The sequence below is a fragment of the Scomber japonicus genome, chromosome 21 (assembly GCF_027409825.1).
Source record: "Scomber japonicus isolate fScoJap1 chromosome 21, fScoJap1.pri, whole genome shotgun sequence".
NCBI classification, from domain to species: domain Eukaryota; kingdom Metazoa; phylum Chordata; class Actinopteri; order Scombriformes; family Scombridae; genus Scomber; species Scomber japonicus.
Genome location: NC_070598.1, coordinates 19686959 through 19709774, shown reverse-complemented (window position 1 = coordinate 19709774; position 22816 = coordinate 19686959). Strand labels below are relative to the sequence as shown.

Sequence of the window (22816 nt, the reverse complement as noted above, 5' to 3'; positions counted from 1 at the left end):
CAGATTCCTGAAGAAAAGAGTGTGTGTGGGGCGTGAGGGAGGGTGAAATGGTAATTAGTATTGATTACCTATGTGCATATGACCCCGCAGTCTCCCCTTGCATTCTTAAATCAACCTAAATTATTGGATTTACTAATTTCATGCTCAGAGAGAAGAGTAGCCAGCAACATGAAAATGCCTCAACAGTGAACCATGCGTCCATCAGGGTCCCAGGAAATTATAGCGAGGCATCTTTTTGTGCAGAGTGGAGGCGTGGGTGTGAATTAACCACACTGGTTTAAGTTAAGGATGATAATTATTCTAGGAGGGTCTGTGGGGAGTAAAGGTGATTCAGGTAGCTTTTTCTTCAAATTACATTTCCCGTCACCGCACTGTCGCTAAGCAATGGCCTCAGCCTGGCCGTATATGCATGTAATTACTGGCAGTTAAGAAGGGAAAAAAGGTCCATTTAAGCAGGAAAAAGCAGCCCAATTACATGTATACACAATTAATACACCCATGGGAAATTGAAATTTTCTTTCAAATGATAAGATTAATTCCTAATTGTGGTGACACACACATACACACACACACACAAGGCCTCACACAGCTAATCTGCTTTAGTAATAAGCCACTGTTCACTGAAATTGTCAAGAGCAGGCACTGGACAGCGACTGATGGAGGGAATCCGTGTCATAGTGGACCCGATGAACCCGGACAGCCGGGATGAGGACAGTGCTCTGCTGTCACCTGCTGGCCATTAGGCAGAAAAACATGAAATAAACAGCATCAGAGCAAATGCATCAGAGGCTTCACGTTGGAGCTTGTTTGAAATAAGTGGTGAGCTAGCAGAGGTGATATGAGGTTTTCTATCACTGAAGATAATATTCAGCCCAATTTTAAGGATTTAGTGAAGCTTGTCTTTCTGTGTCTGTCTTTATACTGACAAGAATTATACAGATTCACAATATGAAGGTAAATATTTGTTACTTTTACAGTGTCTTTCTGTACCCAGTGCCACAAATGATGCACAACATGTAGAATATTCCCTTAAGATGTAATCGTGAAGCCATAAAAAAACATGCAATAAGGTGATTTTTACAGCTTTATAGCTACTTTAGAGGAAGTAGAAAATGAAATGAAATGAGGTGAAAATAAACAAATAAATAAATAAAATCCAACCACACTAATCCATAAGGTAAACTTCTCAAGTCTTGATTTTTATTCTGTTGGAAACATGAGTCTCGTACATGTCTAACTTGTTGGTGCAATATGACAGACATCCAGTCAGTGCAGCAGTGCCTACAGTTAATAATAATATATCCATGTTTACAAGCAAAATAACCAACAAAGTTAAAAAGATAAATATTAGTTTCAGTGTAAAGCACGGCACGCAGTTCTCTCCACTCTCAGCGGCAGAACTGTATTGCATCAGTCTCACATAAATATGCTGAACCTCACACTGGTTCTAGGCAGATACACACACTGTGTTTTTATGGGATTTTTTTTTTTTTAACAGCAGAGACGAGTGTCTATTCTGTCCTCGCGTGGCTCCGAGTTAAGAGCCTGCCTAACCGACTGGAGACAGGGAGTGCAATTTAATAAAAAAACAAAACAAACAAAACAACTGTAACACTAAACATCCAGGGCAACGAAGACACACAGATGCGTGGCAGGACAGCTGTGTATGTGTGTTTGCGTTTGTGTGATAGTACAGTATGTGTGTGTGTTTGATATTAGGAGCACTGCAGAGGCTAAGTTACAGTTCATAAATTGGTCAAGACAAAGACAGAGAGGAGGAGTGGGATTAAAGGTGATGTTCATGTTGTTACTGGAGCTCTATTACAACACATGAACTGATGCCTCACAGACAGACCTTCAGTCTTACACACAGACTGGACTTTCCGGGCCACCGTATAGCAAGGGGTGGGGGGGGCCCTCACATGGCTACCGAGGCGTCCAACTCTTTGGGCCGGTTGCGTACGACGTGCTCCAGCTGTCCGGAGTCGGAGACGTCATAGCTGGTCTTGTACTTGGCGAGGATCTTCATCAGAGGACGCAGCTTCAGCCACCACTGCTCCTTGGGGATCCTGTGACTGCACACAGCCAAAAAAATTGCAGCACTGTGGTTATCACACAGGCACAGCCAAAATGTTTTCACTCTCACAGGCACAGATCTAATGTGTTTTTAATAAGGATGGAACAGCGAGAAGCTCAATTCCTATCTGGATTCAACAGTGGACCATGAGACAGGAAACCGTTTAATGACTGAGTGCTAAAATAGAAATATGTTTTCAGTTAAGTAATTGATTGATCTATTCAAAAAAAAGTCAGCAAACTGAAAAACCTATTACCGTTTCCTGAAGCCAGAGCTGATGTCTTTAATAGTATTATTTAAGGCGATCAATAACCCAAAACTCAAATAATTATCAGTTCAGTAGAGACATAGAAAATCCTCACAAGTGGATGGGAACATTTACAATTATTGCTGTTAATCAACGTATTGATTAATCATTTCAGCTTTCGCATGAATATAAGAATTATATTTGTACTCAGTCATCTTGCTTTAGGCACCACAGCAGGCTGTGAGCCAGTATTAACATGAATGTCAATTTGCCAGTACGATTATTTCTTTTTATAATGACTTCTTTTATTATCTCAAGAATCACTACCTGGCTTATTCTTAATGATATCATCACTATCATCTGCTGCTGTGACCCACTCACAGAAATCATTCATCATTCATAACGTGTTCATAAAGTGCACCGCATGACTAGAGTGCACACAGTGTTTTTGTCAGCAATCTCATATGAAGTTCAAATCGCATGTGACACGTACACAAAGTCGGTGTCGTCCTTGAGCTGTACGACCGGCTGGAAGACCAGAGCCCTGCGGCGCATCCCCAGCAAACAGCAGCTATCCTCTGTGTTAGCGAACACTCTGCCTGCAGGAGAACGCACAGCACCAGTCATAGGAGGTAAAACAGAGCTGGACAACACACAGGAGCACAGGACAGACATGTAGTAGTGGACATTGGACAAGTGGTTGTGTGATAAGCGTGATGATGATGATGACTTTCTTCTTCTAGCAAGTAGATGTCTTGATGATTGTGTGGAACATTTGTCTTGTGTGGATGTAGAGGATAACTACGATGGAGAACAGAGAAGATAAAAAAACGAATCGCCACTGCTAAAAAAAAGCAACTGAAGCGACATGAGCACAAAGAAGTGTGGAGACAAAGCAAGGAAAGCAGAAACGTGTGATTTATTCACTATGACCATGCTTGTACATTTCCAATCCAACAGCTGTGGACTGGAGGTGTGCAACATGGTACCTATAAAAAGTGCCTGGACAGCTGTGTGCTTCTATAAGACACAGTAAAAACAGTGGAAATGACAGACAGGAACGAAATATGGAGCTAAATATGAAGATGTAGGGCGGTCATGGAGCCAGCATGAAAAACATATTTACCTTCATCTTATGTCATCCATGTGTGTATGGAAAATAGACACAAAAAACAAGAGTTTTAACTGAATTGTAGCTTGTATACATGCAGTGTGGTTTTAAGATAACTGTTTAGAGGGATTACAGAGCTCTTACAGTTCGTTAGTGTCATCTGTCAAGTCAGTAAGTACATTTGCTCATTAAACTTGTTACACTGATGGATGTAAATGATCGATAAATAATTTCCCTTCTGAGAGGATAAAAATACATCAAAATGCCAGACGAAGTGACTCCATGACAGATCTGGGGTAAAAAGGTCTGCTTCACAACGGCCACGCCTCTGCAGGGGAGGGGAGGGGAGGGTTTGACTACTGCGGGTCATTTCACCGTTACGGAAGGAGAGAGATATTTTAACCCTTACCATGTCTGAACGTCTCCACCAACTTTTTCGAAATCCACTGCATGGCCTTGGCAGAGATCTTGGTCCCGAAGTTACGGTCGAACGGAGACGGTGCTCCTCCCTTTTAAAGGAATCGGAACAATGAAACATGAGGATGATACTTACTTCAATTTTTTTTTTTAAGGGTTTCCATTGTGTAAAACTTGCATCAAAAGTCCACCAAACTTCTTTTCCTTTCTTTCTGTATTTAAATATATGCATTTGTTGAAGTTACTGTCCTTAATATCCCCGCATCTACATTCTGTTTATTATATTTTCTGTATAGCGTTACTTGCTTCAGACACAAACCAATTTCCCCTCGGGGATCATCAGTGTTTTGTTTGATCCAGTTTTATCTGCACTAATCTCAAGACACACGAAAGACAAAACACAAACAAAGCCCTCCATGTAGAACGCGGCTAAGTAATTATAAGAGAGCAATTCCCCACATATACAAATATAGACAATAGTTTATTAAAGCTTTGTTTTTGCTGCCACAGGAAAAGTATCCTCCTATGTATGATGTTTATTCTGGTAGCCAGTGTGGCCGTGCCTACCTGCTGCATGTGTCCCAGCACATTCTTCCTGCAGTCAAACACCCCCTTTCCTTCTTCGGTGTACAGCTGGTAGATGAAGTCTGTGGTGTAGTTCTCGTTACTGTTCTCGTTCCTGCACGTGTGATGAAACATAAGTTAATTTTACTGAGTTTGTGCACGTCTAATGCATTATCAGCTTCTGCTCTCGCTTGGTTTGTGTTGACATGACATCAAAATGACGGCGCTGCAAAATATCAGCTGTTGAACTGCTGACATGTGGATCTGTTTACTATACAAGCTGCTTTAAAATTCAATACTGTCAGCTGGAGATACTGGATCATAAACCCTCCCTCAAATCTTCAAATATCAGCAGCTGTCTGGTCTGTACTGACTCAATGTATCTGACAGAGCTGTCTTGGCTTGACTGTTTAATTTACTTAATTTTTTATATAAAGGAATATGGCCTTTAAATGTGATTTTTTAATAAGCAGTCATGTGGTTTACCTGAGCACCAGTCCTCTTTGAATGCTCGTCTTCATTTTCTCTGTCAAATGTTCGACATTGGCCTGTGGGACCAAAATAGGGATAGTGAGTAATGTCGGCCAGCAGATGGCACTGTGGAGGCTGCCTCAGAATGAAGCTCCAACGTCCTCTAGTGGATAAAGTGAGAGGTAACAGCAGCTCATGTGGAATCAAACAATCAGATTTGGAGAGTATGTGGTGCTGTTGTCACCTGCAGGTCTCTGATGTCAAACGGCTCCTCGTAGATGTAGGCGGCGTCAGCTCCAGCAGCCAGGCCTCCTACAGTAGCCAGGTAGCCACAGTAGCCCCCCATGGTCTCAATGATGAACACGCGTCTCTTTGTGCCGCTGGCTGACTGCTTGATGCGGTCACAGGTCTGACACATGCACAAGCTCGTAATGTCAGTACATGTTAAGTCATTGATACAAGACAAATCTTATTATTAAAGTGTGTGTGTGTGTGTGTGTGTGTGTGTGTTTCAGTTATCTCCAATTAAATCTTTCATGTTAAATGCATATAAAAATCAAGCAAGATTGGATTAGAAGTGTGATGATTAGAGGTCATACTGTTACAGTAACACATTCCACATAGTAATACAACAACATGACACTCATATCAAGGCCAGCATGCTTGTATGTCAAACTGCACAAGAGTCGACTCGCTACGTTTAAAACAACTCGGGCAGATTCAGGCTAAAATGCTGCTTTCACCAGTTTAGACTGGGGTCCTGCATGAAGATGAGAGAGCACATCAAATGGGAAAACTTGAGATACAGTTACATTTACAGTTTATATGTATTACACATGCTTACAGTTTAATTTAAAGAGAGAATCTTTTCAGCTTGAGCTGTATTTTGTTAGTCCAGTGCTGATAATCAACTACCTGTCAGGTGATTTTGATGTCAGTAAAGAGTGTACAGAGTTTCAGATGCTGCAACAATATTAAAGGGGCATTCCAGCAATTGTGTAATGTACTTTTATAAAGTTGGAGGGCTCCAAAGAGACAGGTTGAAGAAAGAATGGTCAACACTGAGGCAGAGGTTGAGATACGCCAACTTGTGTAAATATAATAGCTTTAAAAAATGTTGAATCCTACATTTCCCATAATAATGCAACTTTGGTGGCATCTTTTGTTAGACCCTTCCTGCCTTCAAAATGCCTTCTTCTCTCAAACCCCACAACTTCAGTTTGTAGTGCAGGCTTTCTGTTTAAAATATTAAGATCTTTTTAAGTGGCAAGTTAATGACATCATAGGGTTATTGTTTCAGACTTTGGACAGCTCGCTCCAAAGCCACAGACCACATTTTACAGTCTTGTTAACAGGGAGTGTATGTATAAACTCACTGGAATGCCTCTACAAGTTTACATATATACAATGTTAGTTAAAGTTAATCTTTGACTTAAAAGTTCATGTTAGAAACACACAGTCAAGGTAAACTTTTAGTTAAAGTGAGGGTTAAAGTTCAGGGTAATGGCAGCAAATTCTCTCATGACTCTTTACTTAACATCTGTTTTTAGAAACCTGAAGTTTATTGATTATTAGCACTGAACCATCATGTCATTTTTCATCATTGTTTAAAAAAATCAAATAAATAAAGCAGTCAAAGCGGTGCCGACGGCGGTTTGAATGCCTTACCTCCACGATGGCATTGAGGGCTGTGTCTGCCCCGATACTGAGATCAGTGCCAGGTACATTGTTACTTATGGTGGCAGGCAGCATACACATCGGGATGCAAAACTCCTCATAGGTAGTGCGAGCCTCAAACAGCTGCAGCAGACTCTCATACGCCTGAAGCGGCAGTGTATATATATGAAAACGCGTTAGGCCAGCAACATCTCTCTCACTTTTGCTTGAGCACATCCTGCCATTCCGGCTCTTTCCGTGTGATAGCGGCTATGCCTTCCCTTTGGCAGAGAAGACAGGAGGAAAGACGTAGTGTAGAGTAAAAAGACGTGGAGAAGAAAATGGAAGAGAATGGAAGGAGATGAGAAGAAAGACAGACGAGAACAGACAAAGATGGAGGAATGTAGGAAAGGAAGAGAAGGGACAGAGTTCTGTGTGTTTGTGAGTGTCAGCAGCTCAATGCAGATATGAATGACACTGCATTGGACTAAATGTGAGGAGCTGTATCTGCTGTGGGAGGACATACGCAGGCAAGGCAAGCACATACATTCAGGATGGGGAGGAAGAGATGAAGAAGATGGTGGTCAAGCCGAGATTCAGGCTCAGATGCTTTATTCTGCTTTATTATTATTCTTTATTCAGGCTCAATCCTTCTCATGTTGGTTATATTTCAGCCATAAAAAATGATGTTCTCAGCATGAAGAACAAACATTTCCACACTGTCAAATGTGTGTTATGTTATACAATACATGTAGTATTTAAACTTTTTCATTTCAACCAGATACACACTCTACATAAATGTATTTAGATTTGTTAGTTAGTTTTCTTGTAGCTCTATATGTGAGCTATCTATACTAAGATGTCAAATCTGCATGCTGTTAACCACTCATCTTGATATTAGTGATGTGGGAGGATACGCACACACACACACACACAGGCTCACACACACAGTCAGAGAGAAGAGCAGGCAGGCGGTCACGACACTTGTGCAGCTCACAGCATGCCTCCATGTTTGTTACTCACTGACTTACCTGTCAGGGAAGGGAGGTACGCTACTCTGTCACTTTCTAATGTTTTAGTGAAGCCAGATGTGGCAGACAGATGCCACGCTCAAAGGAGTATATTTCCACTGAGTGACTGGTAAAAGAAATGAGTGGGCGATTTCTCCCTTCTCCAAAACACGACATGTCGTGTGTGTGTTTGTGTGTTGTTGTTTTTTTATATTTGTCTGTGTGCTTCTGCTGGGATTTAACTATTCTGCTTGCCAGCCCCATCACTTACAGTAGTGATGGCGTTCAGAGCCGTGTCAGCGCCAATGCTGAGGTCTGAGCCCGGCACATTGTTGGAGACAGTGGCTGGGACCATGACCATGGGCACACAGAACTCGTCATATTTCCCGCGCGCCGTTAACAACTCCAGCAATGACAGCAAGGCCTGCAGGGCAGAGCCAAGGGCTTTAGTGTGTGCATGGTGGGAGCTTTGGTTGTTGGGTTTGAGTGGTGCTACTTGCCACAAGGGTTAGGGTTAGGGTTAGGGAGGGAGTGGGAAACGAGGGGGTGGGGGGTGGACGACAAAAAGTGGAGGGCGCCAAGGGGAGGAGCCAGGTCTATCACGACGGACAGCAGCGAAACAGACAGGTACAACTCCACATACAGACTTCATACATTTACTCATTTAAAAACACATCCGTACACACATATGAAACTCATTTACTTGCATACATCACAGGAAAATTAAAGCTGGTGAGCATCTACATGGGAGTGCGTGAAATGGTTGGACAAAAGCAGTTATACTCTGTTTCTAACAAATTCATTTATATTCTTTTAAACATTAACACTTAGTCCAATAACTCAACTGCTTTAAATCAAGAATCTTACTTTAACTCTAATTGTATATTTAAAGCACTCAAAAATCAACAGCAAACTAACTTTAAGCTACAATTCATGTTCTGTTCTAGCGTTGGCAGGGAAGTGAAGCATGATTATGTACATCACTATGGAAGGAACCACAGGAAATGGGGTAAGACTTGATGGAAATTAGCAATATTCCACTTAACTGACATCATAATTCATCTACTTAAACATCACTACATGAGCAAAAAAAAAATTAATTATTCTCATAATGTTAAGCTAATAAGCTCATGGACAAAATCAAAGATAAGAATTTAGCTTTATTTGCAAAATAAGATTTAGCTGACAGACACAAAAGAGTTCGAAACGTACCTCAAATCCACCGATAACTAACAGAGCATTTATGTTGTGCTTTCGCATCTGCTCAGCAATTTTGTCAACATGCTTTGCAGGAAGTGTTCTAGGAAAGAGAGACAAAATGATTATATGTTTATAGAAAAAACAGTAGCTATGACAACTCAAGTCTACAATGTTTTTGTCTGATTACAAGTGTAGAAATAAGTGCTGTAGATTCAAGCTTTAATGCTAAAGTAATGCAACCGTCAGACGCAACACAACAAATCATGATTTTACCTTTTAGTTCCCAGCAGAGATCCACCCTGTCCCGTCCATCCTCCAACATCAGCCCATTTAATCTCCTTAATCTGAGGGGAAGACAGCAGCAACAACATGCAATCGTGTTTTATTGAAGCATCCTGAAATACTGTTTCTGTGACTCTTTTTCTTCCACTATCAATGTCTGCTTGTTGCAGTCTGAGATCAAACTAAATGAGAAGCTTCTAGTGTATATTAGCACAGTTATGTATTACATGAAACGTCCCCTTGAGGTTTCAGTGCAGACATTGTTAGAACAAGACTTAATTTACTGGACACACTCTCTGGACATAAGGGGGTGGAAATGTACCGGTGAAAATACAGAGGTGTGGAGCAGAAAGTCCCACAGCACTGAAGTACAGAAATCCATTACTCCCGCTGCTCTAATCTTCTTAGGGTCAGTTGGCGCAGCCTGATTTCAGTTGGCCGGGACACACACAGGATGTTTAACTAACCAGCAGTGGCACGGACATTTCGATGAAGATAAATGGACGGGTGGTTCATTATGTGGCGTTGTTTGAATGAGCCAGCTCTGTACTGATGCGGGAATTAAAGGGAATTAATTCACATATGGGGAAAAGGTCAGGAGAGGATATGTGAGGGGAGTGTGAAACCAGTTTTACCAGTCACTGAACAGAGAAACACACATTCCTCAGATTACACTGCAGACACACAGCGTGCAGGTTTTCACTTCACTAACTGTCAAACTCTAGTCTGCTTTTACCCTCTAGTGAAAACTCAAGACCCCTCTACAGAGTTAGATTAGCTGAGAATCATTCTGTTGACTAATTCACAGTCTGTATATTACAGTATGCTGCCCTCTACTGGTTTATTTTGGCATTGCATAAGCTTTGGCTGAGCTGGGCAGAGGAGGGAGAGTCAGGGTGGGAAATTGGTTTACATTAATCTGGACAGATTATCCCCCGGGTTTGCCTGATTATTCTTCAGTCAGGGAGCTAACAGTCATTGTGTACTGTCTGACTCTCATCAAGCTAAGCCAATTCTATCTGAATTATTGATTAAAATGTGATAGTAATACAATATATTTAAGTTATTATGGATAATTATGACATGAATAATTTTCAATTATAACATGGTATCTCTTTACTGTGGTGACTTTTCCTGGAAGACTAATGACATTAATAACAAGCAGTAGTAGAGTATGAGTATATCAGTGCTGCAGTACCCACCTGTCCTTTGTAGAACCCCTCAAACCCATCACTGACAGCAAACATCTTGTGCCCCTCTGAGATGCCCACCCTGACAGCTGAACGTACAGCAGCATTCATACCAGCTGCAGGGGCCCCCACGTTCAACACTGCCACATTGAAGTTGCTCTGATGGGACAAAATACAAAGCAACCAATTAAAATAACATCACAAGTAAATCTGACATTAAATATGACTGAAACTACTTCCAGATAAAAATAGTGTGTTGTAGTTATTGGGAGGACAGCTGATAAAGCTCTGCAGAACAAATCAATAAATAGTTCCTGCTCTGCCCTCAGTTGCATGCCCGAGCCTACAGTGGTCATTATCACAAATGCAGGCAGAGCCAAACCCCCGAGGCAAGCACCACAGCATGAAGTCCGCCACGCTCCACTGATCTGCGGCCTGAGCTGAGCTGCCTTGTTTGGTTTGCCACGGCAGCTCCTGGCAGGGTTGAACAAGTCATCCCTCAGTGGGGAGCCAGGTGTCATCTAACACTATGCCACCTGGGTCTCATACCATACCTATCAGTGTGTGTAATAATAGGCTTCAAAGCAAACAAAGGTGACACAGCAAGCAGGTAAAAATAGTTTACTATTATTATTATCTGCTCCCTATAATGAGTCACACCGTTTTTTCCTCACTTATCAGCAGGAAACAGTTAGCATCATATCTGATAGGTTCCCGCATGAGCAGAATGTGTTATAATGCACCTGAATCCTGCAGTAACAATAATAATAATTATGATAACTGGTTTGGCAATCTGGCTCAACCACGCTGCTACAGAACAATTTACCCTGTGAGTGTGTGACTTGTTTTACCAAGGGTACATATCTGAAAATAGCAGCAGCAGCACATGACTGCACGAGCTGAGTCGATGTCTGTAGGCAGATAACTCAGGACAGAGTAATAAAATATTCAACATCTCAGTGGTTTTAGGAGTCTAATTCAAGTCCTTCCAAAAAACCACTCTACACTCCTGACTTGTAGGAAATTGTTACTGCATGTGTTTAAAAAAACAAACTATGTGTGTATGTGTTTGCTTTGGGTGTGTTTGACTTGACAAAGCTGGCAACACTGTCAATGTTCCAGATAACAGGTGACTCACAGTCGGCAGTTCGGACTCTGGTTTACGATGAGCCAGCAGTTTGTACGTCTTCAGGTTGTTTTCAAAACTCCTGCAATAAAACATTGAGGAGAGTCAGTGCGTTCAAACAAATACATGTCATATATTTTTTTAGTGGTTGTATGTTGAAATCAAACCATTCTCTCACTTGTATCCATTCAGAATGACTGTTGTCTCTCTCCTGTGTATAAATAAACTAGCTGTTTCCATTCTCCCTACTACAGCTGTTATCCACTGTCCCTACTACACCTGTCCATGTCCACAGTAAGTAATGTCAGACACGTTGCCAGGTGAACTTGACGGCTTTGGCATATTGGATTTGGTCCCAGCGGACCATCAGTCATACCTGCCCCGGAGCTTAACCGCCTCTTCAAACCGTTTCTCGTCCATGGCCTTCTGGACCTCTTGAGTCTGAGGAAGAGAGAGGCGTGTTTAACTTGTTTGAATTCAATATTATTTCATCTACTGCTATTTCCTCTGTGTGCAAAAGTAGGTAGCGAGTTGTTTAATTTCTATGAGGGAGATTTGTTACCTGCAGGTGTTCAGTGGCTATTATGAAAGGAACAATTGGTGTCTTCAGAGTATAAAGAGCGCAGTGAACAATACAGTAGTAAACAGTAAACTGACACATAACTCATATGTTGTTTTGTCCTCTTTGAACCACTGCACGATTTCTTAAAATATCAGAAAACTGTCAAACTCCAACCAGCTCACAGAGAGTACAACAACAAAGCTTCTTTGTGCGTTTCTATGGGAATGAATTGGTATTACATCACCATCCTGCAGGCAGTCACCAGCAGAATGCCAAATGCTTCAGATAATCATTAACCAGACACAACTGCGTCTGAAACAATACAGCTCTCATGTGAACATTAGAGCCACTCCAGACCCAACAGGCTGTACTGTTTGTCATCATCGCTTAAGCCTCACAGTCTTTGCACTTTCCCTCTCCTCAGCCTCTTTAGTTTTGTATCTGCACGTGTGTGTGTTTGTGTGTGTGTGTGTGTGTGTGTATGTTAGACTATGTGGCGGTCTTGGCTCGTCTCCAGCTCAGTCCGATACCTACCATCTGTACACACTCCATCAGAGGCAGGCGCACCGATTGGTTACCGCACAGAGAGACCACGCAGGCTGGCGTGTTGGCTGTGGTCTCCAGCAGCGCCAAAACAGCCTCTACACCCATACGACTGGCCTGTATGAACACACACACAAACACACACAGAGATAACACTGCGTCATCATCATTATTATCACAACCTCATTTATTTCTCCTGTACACTGGTGATGTATTCTTTGCCAACATTTCCTCACACTGGAGCCAAGATTTGACTCTTTCATTAGACTGAAGTCTCCTCTGCTTCACCTTAATTTGCTTTGTGATTCCTTCACTTTGTCTTTAATGCTACGCTTCACGTGCTGACCTATAAATCTGTTAATGGGTTTAACCTAAAACCTCTCCTCACACACACACACACACACACAGGATTAAACAGGAAGTGCTCTGGACAACTGGACTGGACCTACTAAATACCTCAAAGCAAAGGTTGAGATAAGTCTCATCTGACAGTGTTATAACGTCTGAAATATGTAAATGAGCTGTATTGCTGCATTGAATTAAATGTTGGACGTACCAGGATGCGGTCAAAAGCAGACGGGGTCCCTCCTCTCTGCACGTGACCCAGGATTGTCACTCGTGTGTCGAAACCCAAGCATTTAACAACAAGCTAGGGAGGGTGAAAAGCACAAATCTTAGCAGGTATGAAGTCGTAACTACTGTATTAATGATGTACAAACTGTAAAAATAAATACGTACGTCTATAACTGTACAATTACTGATGCGCACATACACGAACACACGTACAAACACAGTAGAAAAGCTGAAGAGAAGGGGAAACAGCAAAGCACAAGCAAAGCCATTCTAATTTTTCATGTCATGTTAGCGGGGAGGGGGAGCTCTTAGCTTTATAGCTTTATACTGAACATCACAGAAGATCCCAAGCAGGAGGTGCTGAATTTAAATAAATAGTCGAGTACCGTACCATTAAACAAAAACAGTCACATGTTTGCTTTTAAATGTAGGTGCGGGGGTCTCTATGAGCAAATTTAACTGTGAGGAAGTGGAAAACCAAAATATGTTCCCGTAAAAAGTATAGATGAGGTGTAAAAATGGTTTAGTGAGGGTGTTTGGTTTTAAAGCAGTAGTAGTAGAAGTAGTAGTTTCGGTGGTGAAAGCGGCCTTACCAATCTATACAGTGTGTCTGATAGAGCATTCCAGAAACACAGCAACAGAGTCAAAGCCACACCGGGGCAGCAGTACAGTAGTAGAGGTCATACAAGTCGAAGCTGGAGCTCAGACAGGGTGGAACTTGCCACGCTTGTACTTACATCCTTAATAAATTCAGTAGTAATGGGCTTGTTGTTACGATCAATCGCCCCTTCGGCTACAATTATGATATTCAGCCTTTTCATCCCTGCTCGGTTCTACAGGGAGGGGGGGGTGTTGGAGAAAAAAAAGGCATGACAGGAAAACTGAGACGGTGGCTATGACGTGGGCTTTCAGAAGCACGGGGGAAGGGCCAGGCGGCGAGGACAGCTTGTGTTGACACTTTGAAATTAAGTTATATCCTGCCAACCTTGTGGCTTTTCATTGTTGCGTTATCATGAGCTTATTAGACAGCATCATGGTTATCTTACCTCTCTTTTTTTATTTATTTACTGATGCCAATTATTAAAGCAAATATGCTCAGAAGTCTGACTTCAGCCGGTCGGGCCTCCGTGCTTCTGGCTTCCCCTTTCTTTATACTCAGGTACTCACATCCTTGACAATACTAGAAGTTATAGGCTTCCCATGCCTGTCAATGGCGCCCTCTGCAACTATGATTATGTTGAGCCTTGTGCCCCTGGAACGGGTCTGAATCATAGAACAATAGTTTCCAAAGCAGATAAAACACAATAAAACATCAACATGACTGGTAACATTTTTTTTTTAAAGTGAGGATTGTGTCTATATAGAAACACAGTAGAGTTATCATATGACTGGGAAACATTATACATCGTGGAGGCTGGTTGGATATGGTTCACTGGGTTTACTGTGGGAAACAAATAAGATGGTGTTACCGCAGACAGTTTCTGACACATCTTATCCTCCCAGCCGTCCTCTGGCGGCATCTCAGGGATCAAAACCCAGTCTGCCCCGCAAGCCAGGGCGCTAACCAAGGCCAGGTAGCTAGGATAACACACACACACACACACACACAGACAGAACACTGTGTATAGAAACAACATGTGATAACAGGTTCTGCGTCCTTTGTCTGAATTGTTTGTGGATCCTCGATTACGTTTATCAGAAGCATTATCAAAATCTTACCCGCAGTGTCTGCCCATGACCTCCAACACAAACGTCCTCTGGTGGCTGGAAGATAAGAAGAGAAAAATGTGACATGGCGGTGTGTTGGTTTTTTTTGTGATACAGCACTCTGCTGATGTAGTCCAGAGCATTTGAAAGATGATGCTGAAAGATAGATACTTTGTCATTCCACATAAGATACGACAAGACTTTGTTCAGCATTCCCATCCCAGCAGCATACATTAAAATAAACCCTAACCCTAACCCAGATAAATAAATATATTGATATATAAATATTAGAGTGCAACAGTAGTGCCATATATATTGTGCTTAGTCCCAGCATGTTCCTCATTTGAGCTCAATGCTGCAGTCAAGAAATGTGCAAAAGTAAAACAGTAAGATAAATTGATATTTTCAGTGTTGTGTGGCTGTAGTATTAGTTAGGGGTGTGACGAGACGAAAACATTTCGATATTCGATATTAAGTGAATTTTGTCTCGTGAAGCTACAATTAAGGGGCACACCAAAAAAAAAAAAAAACGACAATTGGTTTTCTATGGCTCATTCACACGTCATGTCTTCTTTTTATAATGTCACGTGTGGATCATTAACCTTGTTGCAGCTTCTACCTGCTGAGAAGATCTCAGTCAGCAGTATGAGATGAGGAGAGGAGCAGGTTGACCTCAGGTCTCAACACTGAAAGCCTGAAGTAGGAGGAGCGGAGGAATCTAGCTGAACTATGGAAGCCTAATGATGCCAAAAAGTAAAATGAGTCACTCTACCAAATTATAACACAATTCATATGTTGTTCTATTTGTGTATTTATGTGATACAGGAAATGTGCAATTTACTTTTATTTCTGTGTTTTTTTATTAGTAATAAGTCATTTATTTCCTCATTGAAGTTTTCTTAAAAATAGAGTTAAAAGCTCGTCTTGTCTCGATCTCATGAAGCCAATGTCGTGTCTCGTCTCGTCTCGTGAGCTGAGTGTATCGTCACACCCCTAGCATTAGTTTAAGACTTTGAATGGACTTTGCCTCATTCATCCTTTATTTGGCACTTCTATTTCTTCTCACCTCTGTGCAGTTGTCATAATTGCGTCCACCACTTCAATGATTCTGTGCAAAGCGGAGTCGGTGCCGATTGTCATGTCAGTTCCGCAGAAGTCGTTATCGATGGAGCCAACCATCCCGACAATGTGGAGGGCCGAGTACTTCTGTACAGCGTCGGCTTGAATTGAACCTGAAATGATCCATTGGTCAGTGCATCTTCTGTGTTTTCCAGTATTATTCTACAGTGATTCACACACGCCACGCTCACAGCTTGTTGTCATAATACAATGTGATGAGCAGCACTGCTTTGAGTCATGGAATGCTGAGCTCAGGGAAAATCCAAAACATTTCCTCACTCTTAAGTTTTGGTAAAATATTAGTTACCTTGCTCCACCAGCTCCCCCAGCAGCCCGCTCCATTCCTCCCTGAAGAGGTTGGCTCCCGTCAGGCTGCCGTCTCCACCAATCACACACAGGTTGGTGATGCCACGCTTCACCAGGTTGTGAGCCGCCTTCAGACGCCCCTCATGAGTGCGGAACTCTTTGCAGCGGGCGCTACCAATAACAGTCCCACCCTAATGATGACATGGCAAATTTACAGTGTGAACATGTCAACAACTTCAGTTAATCCATTTTTCTTTCAACTGTACATTGCATTCAACCTCCACTACTGTACATGTTATTATTATTTTTATTCATAGTAGGGATGGGCCGTTAAAATTGAATGACCAAATAATGACTTGCAGGGTCAAACTTCAGCCTTTGTGCTGTGGTCGTTGTTGCTGTGTTTGTTTTTTAGAGTTGAGCTGTGTAGTCTAGTATGAAGGGTTCATTAAAAGTTAGAGAGCAGTTTTTTTTTTCAATTTCAGCCACTAGTAGGATGTCTCTGGTTTTGTAAACAACCTCCACCTTGTGTTGAAGGAGAATCTGACATGGAGTGTATTTGTACTCTTATCCCTGGCTACTAGGGCTGGGTATCAGTACTGGGTACCTTCAAGATATCAACCAAAATAAATCGATACCAAGTAGTATGGAAACATCTCCCGTCATATGATACGTATGTGATTGGCCCACTACCACAGCAGCTACAACCCGTCTGTGGTGGTGAAGTCGTGGTGAATTTGAGTCAGCGAGCTTAGTAGTTCAGCAGCCAAGATGCCACCTAAACACCCTAAAGTGTATCTACACCACACACCTGTTACACTGGATAAGCAAGAGCACAAAATGTGACATGGGTATTGAATGAAGTACTCAATAGATATCAGTATAACTTTATGGGTACTTGGGATTGGTAGTGGTATCATCATTTTTTAAAACAATACCCAGTCATACTGGCTACTTTGACTCTGTAGTAAGTTAGCCTGCTAGCTAGCTGACAGGAGGGAATATGATGCAGACATAGTCACACAAAAGTCCAGCGTGGACAAACTTTAACAAAGTAAAGGATAATCTTGTCAGATGTGAAATATGTGGAACAGAATTGAGCTATCGTGGTTTCACAGCGACAATGGTGACTCGTAAAGAAGCTGCTGTCTGCTGTGGCGGTTACTGAGGGAGATCGACTTGACACTAATCACCAAACTAGTACATCAACATTTGTAACAGCTCCTTGAAAGTGTGACAAAAATTACACCTCTCATTTATGACGGGTAGAAAAAATAATCCAAGCTGTTAAATTTATAAGCAAGTAAGATTTGCTTTTCTTTTTATTAATGTGTTTCTGTTGTTTATTGTAAATATTTAGTTATTTCTTGACATATCTATTTAGTTCTTGTGAATGTCTGCATGCAGCAGATAGTCAGTTATTTGTTCTGACCACCCACTAGTGAACCGACCATGAAAACATGGGTTCATGCACATCCCTGATTCATATTATCTTACTTTTGTTGTATTTTTATCCTTCTATATCGCCTTTGTGGGAGCAAACGGCAAGACACATTCTTTGTATGCTGCACATTTGCTAATGAAACTAATGAACACTTATAAACTGATTGTGTTCTGATCTAAAGTCAGTTGTGTGTCCTTGGTGCAGTATGAGATTCAGCATCTTTTAGATAATACACACTATTAGATGTTGAACGGAAGTGGTGACATCTCTAACAGCAAAATCTTTAGTTACTGTACATGACTTGCATATTTTTTCTATTAGCCAATACTTCCTGACGTCTTCCTGCTGTTTCAGTCTGAAAACTATGAGAATAATTGTACTTTTACTCTAAACAATTAAAACAGTCAAACAGAAATCCACAGATGAGAGATCATTTCCAGAACCTCATAGTCATTGCATTACTGTGTGAAATGCAGCTCGTGCTAATGACTCACCACTTGCAGCATGCTGGAGACACTCTCCCATGAGGCTTCCCTTATGTTCTCCCCACCGTCCACCATACCCTGATATCCCTGAGAAACAAATAAACAAGAGTTAGAACAACAAACATGTTCAAATCCATCAGCAGCTCATCACTGCTGAAAGAAATACTATAACTAACCAGCACATGACAAACGTGACTGTGAAATTCAATAATTCTATATGATTGGTGTTAAATACTGTCCATCCATTCTCATACATTGTATTCAAACACACACACACACACTCTCACTGTGGTACCTGAGTGGGAGGCGAGTGTCATACAGGACATCTGCTAAAGCCTCAAGTCAGTTATGTAACCACAGTTAGCGAGTGGGACCATAACATACACACAGATGTGCTGGGATCAGCACAGGATGAGCAAGCAGAGTACAGCTCCTGCCAAAGCTTCCCCTAACATCTGTTAACATGAGAATAAACAGCCAAGTGTTCAAAGGGAAGTGCTGACATTCATTTAGTCACACGTGCCTAAACTTCTTATGCTGATACTGATAGAATTATTATAAGAACATTAACTAAGATACTGTATTTAATGAGGATCCATCACTTTATTCCAAATACTGAACCTGCTTAATATGAGTATTTTCTGACTTCAGGCCCATTATAATAAGCAGGAAGGAGTAGATTATAATCCTACTTTAAAGTAAAAGGCTGGCAATTTTCTTCATCTTCCTTCCTGTCAACACATCTCAAGTGCAGACTTTGTGCTGAAGTTCTTTGAGAAATTATACATTGTGGTAGAAGCAGTCTCTTCTCTGTGAGCTCTGTAAACAGACCTGCGTACCAGCACATGCGCCGTAGCATCAGCCACACATGGAATTTCTCTCCTGAGGCTGAGATCACTGTTATTTGTCTTTGGATCCGTTTCTAAACAAACTACCGTGACCGCAGTTCTCCAGCAAGGAAGGGAAACATGTCAGCCAGTGCAAAAAGTGTGATTCACTGATGTTTCTGGTCAACGAGATATATATCAGGCTTTGGATACACACGTAGTACTTAGTAGTAGTTTGTTTGAATTTTCACACAAGATTTGTTGACAATAAGGAAATTAGAGTGTTGAAAATTGCACTTATAAGCACATAGAAAGGCTGGTGGTAGATTTGTGGATTCACCTCATGAATGAAATAAACTTTAGCTCCCACATATAAGCCCATTCGAACCACAGCACGCACGGCAGCATTCATCCCTGCAAGAAAAAAGAGAAAATAAAAAAAACATTTAGAGTAATAAAATAAGAAATATTACATAATTTAAACACAGCGTGCTGCGATGAGTAAATAAACAAGCTGTAGACAGGAAGAACATGTAGGATGCCACTGCAGCAGATTATCTTGATGTGCATGGTTAACTTGTGGTTTGAGCTTAGATATTTATTTCGTCAGAACTACAGCTGTAAAACTTCAACTTTTACAGTATGTGTGTTGAAGCGTAGGCTATCTGTATTTATGTTGTCTATCTTTGTCTTAGGCCTTGTTTTTCTTTTTCTTTTTTTCTTCTCACACACACACTCCACACACTGCCTTTTTTGGTCTGAAGGTTTCTCAGCTCCTCCTACAGCCTTTCAGTTTCTCTGTGCTCACTCCAAGACAACTCACTAACCAATAAAACACTCTGTGACTCGACTGTCGATCACAGGTTCGCTTTACACACTGACACTGATGATCGTGGACAGCACTTTACACACAGCGGGGCTGATAGGAACTTGGCTGACTGTAGGTGGGGGGGTGACTGGGCTATAAACAACAGAGCAAAAGGACTGAACCTCTTTTCTTGTTGCAAACCTGGCAAACCCTACGAGTCTGATGGCAGCCAACATGTTGCGGTTACTAAGCAACGCAAAGGTTCAGGCCACTGGGGCAGCGAGAGAGGACAGTAATGAAAGAAAGAGAGGAAATCTGAGGAGTGGGAAAACTCTGTTTCCTGTGTGGCATTCAAGGCACCCATAACCACCAGAAAGCGATGAAATATTCACCATACTGTCTGATGTGTGGTTATGTAACTATGCTCAAATGAACAGCCTGGTTTTTATTCACCTTCGGGGATAAAAGAGGGATCAGAGACAGGCAGATAATCAAAAGACACATATCCTTCATTTTTCTTGTAGAGGTTTAGAAGTCTTTATCAAAGTCATTTTTGGCCTTCTCGTTCTGCATGCCTGACACTTTGTCCTGCAGACTGAGTGAAAGGACTAAGCCAAGGCTACACAATGCTCTCTGACACTGACGTTCAGCTCCTGTCATGCATGCCACTGCCTCATTGGCTCAAGTTCGCTCTGGGGCCAACTAAATGCTTTTATTATGTGTGTGCATGTGCGAGTGTGAGTGTGCGTGTGTGTGCTCTTGCAGTGAATGTTCGCTCTAAAACCAAAGAGCAATTAATTTCTCCTGAGCAGAGGAGGAGAGCTGTGGATGGAACTTGGCCGGAGATCAACATTCAGAAAGTTGTGGCGCTGCTTCTTTTTGAAAGAGAAGTGGGGGGAAAAAGTGAAGAATGTGAGCTCAACATTTACAAGTCGACTTCCAAAATGGTACGCAGCAACAGGTGATTTTCCTTTCCCTGGCACTAACACAGCCCACTATCTACAATTACAGTCCAAGCCACAGTAGATGAAGGAGAAGTCCAACGTGCTTGACCTGGGAAGAAAAACAGGGTCTCCCATGACTACATAGATATGCCATTGTTAAAGTTAATATATAAAAGACAGTATACCAGCATCACTGCTCTGCCACACAGGCTGACAGACAACAAGTCAGTATTATGATGGAATCAATTAAGCTTGTGTGGTTACATAATGATTGTATAATTAATGAGAAACAATAACCACAATTCAAAAACAACAATAAAGGTGTTCAATCTTTAATGTTCCAATATTTAACCATAATGTAAGCACTTGCACAATCTCCTTAATAGACATTTGCTTTAATCTAATTGTATTATGATGAAAACCTCTCATATTTCCTCATGTAATAGCTGCATTAGACAGTATGAGGACCGGATGTGAAAAGCCACTTAGTGCATCTATTAGTGCTTCCACGCTCTACTTTCAATGCTTTACACTGCAGCAGGTGTGCAATATAAAAATGTGTTTAAGTCAAATGAAGAGACAAGCCGTGGAGAGCACATGATCAGGGATCTCCCCCCCTCCTGTGACGCAGAGGATGTATGCAGCACATCACGTACACAGGATACAGGCATCTCACCGCTCAGCCACATATACTGTTCATCTTAAATCTCCTCGGGCTCAAAATAGAAATATCACGATATGTTCTTTTTGCAGTTTTATTAGGTCTTCCTTATTTAAGCCTGTTACTGTAACTATGAGCTAACCTACACGACGACCCGCATTGCAGTGGCCCGTTAAGTGAATTAAACAGCTAGTACATGTAGTGGGGTAGCCTAATATAAAGTCTACAGTAATGATGCTGTGCTGGTGATTTGTTTCCCACACAACATGGCTCGACCTTGGCGACAACAAAGCCCACCCCCAAAAAAATAATGACAGAGGATGCTGCTGTTGCTGTAAGTGTTAGCGGGTTAGCAAGATATATGATGTGTTAGCAGCTAACTGGCTTCCTGAATCAAATGAATTAACTTTGCTGCGCTTTTAGCTGCTGCGCAATGTTTGGCGCCCTCATGGATAAAAGCCTCCGCTCACAGTCCAGCATCGGTTTTTCTGTCGTCACTCAAAGACAAGATACATATCTCCCAAACTGTCCCTCCACACTTTACCTTGAGCATCACCTCCGCTCGTCAATACAGCTATAGCCTTCCCGGCCCCCGAAAGGTTCTCAAAGAATATCTTCTTGCTGTCGGGCTGCGCCATTTTCACCGCGTTTTAGTATTTATCCCAGTCCTCGATAAAAACTCAGCAGCAGGCCGGCGACAGTATGAAACTGTGCTGAAAGGATGAAGGGCAACTGTCGTCAGCCTCCTGTATGCCCGCTATGCTCTCCTTCTCTGTTCCGCATCTAGCCGACGATTTGCATAGACTGACTGGAGGGGAGGGTGATTGGCGTTGTTGTGGACGAATCAAGTGTCGGTCCTTTTGTTTTTAAACCAATAGGAGTCATTTTGATGCTGTTGTAGGCGGGACTGCTGTGATAGGTAGGGGAATGTACGTGAGTCTTAGTTCTTAGGGATGTTGTTGAGGTAAGTTAAGTGAGTTAAGTTTTTCTCTCATAGCTGTTGTCACTTAGCATGGGGCATGTGTGCTATAAACAGGACGCATCATACTGCAACAACATGAATGAACACTTAGTGGAATGACACAATGTTGCAGTGTTACAGTTTAACTAATTCAAACTCTTATTTCCCCTGAGTAGATACATTATCACAGCCTCTGACTCTTCTGTGATATTATGTCTGTTCTGTTGTACAGCACATTTAACGTTTTACATATAACTTTTATTTAAGATTATTATGATGGCTATTACTATTAGTAGACCTAGCAGTTGCACTACTAGTTGTAGTAGTATTGGAATAGTTGAATACCCAGGTGCAGACACCATCCAGCAATAACTCTTTTTTTCTATTAATTTCTCATGCAATAAGTTTTCACCTGACAGATTTATAGATCAATAGATTTATTATCACAGTCTCTCAACTCTTCTGTCAGTCATGTCATGTCTCTTCTGTTGTATAGCACTTTGTTGCATGTTTTAAAGTGTTTTA

General features: G+C 41.7%; 1 protein-coding gene across 8 annotated transcripts; it reads right to left on the bottom strand.

The window, feature by feature from the left end:
• Positions 1-1184: 1184 nt before the first annotated feature.
• On the bottom strand, positions 1185-22089 carry pfkpa (phosphofructokinase, platelet a). 8 transcript variants are annotated; one of them, XM_053342232.1, is made up of 23 exons: positions 21875-22089; positions 19258-19331; positions 18100-18177; positions 16163-16352; positions 15803-15968; positions 14749-14793; positions 14499-14607; positions 13767-13862; positions 13013-13105; positions 12448-12573; positions 11728-11792; positions 11364-11433; positions 10238-10384; positions 9027-9097; positions 8766-8853; positions 7825-7977; positions 6556-6708; positions 5132-5296; positions 4903-4964; positions 4420-4531; positions 3839-3944; positions 2818-2923; positions 1185-2075 (listed from the first exon to the last, which is right to left on the bottom strand). In XM_053342232.1, exons 1-23 carry the CDS (start codon positions 21966-21968, stop codon positions 1919-1921), a joined length of 2526 nt encoding a protein of 841 aa, XP_053198207.1. In that variant the 5' UTR covers positions 21969-22089; the 3' UTR covers positions 1185-1918. The 8 variants fall into 8 exon arrangements, with proteins under 8 accessions (XP_053198207.1, XP_053198209.1, XP_053198208.1 ...); XM_053342234.1 differs by lacking the exons at positions 6556-6708; positions 13767-13862 and adding an exon at positions 14197-14292 and having other exon boundaries at positions 3845-3944; XM_053342233.1 differs by lacking the exons at positions 7825-7977; positions 13767-13862 and adding an exon at positions 14197-14292 and having other exon boundaries at positions 3845-3944.
• Between the last annotated feature and the right edge of the window lie 727 nt (positions 22090-22816).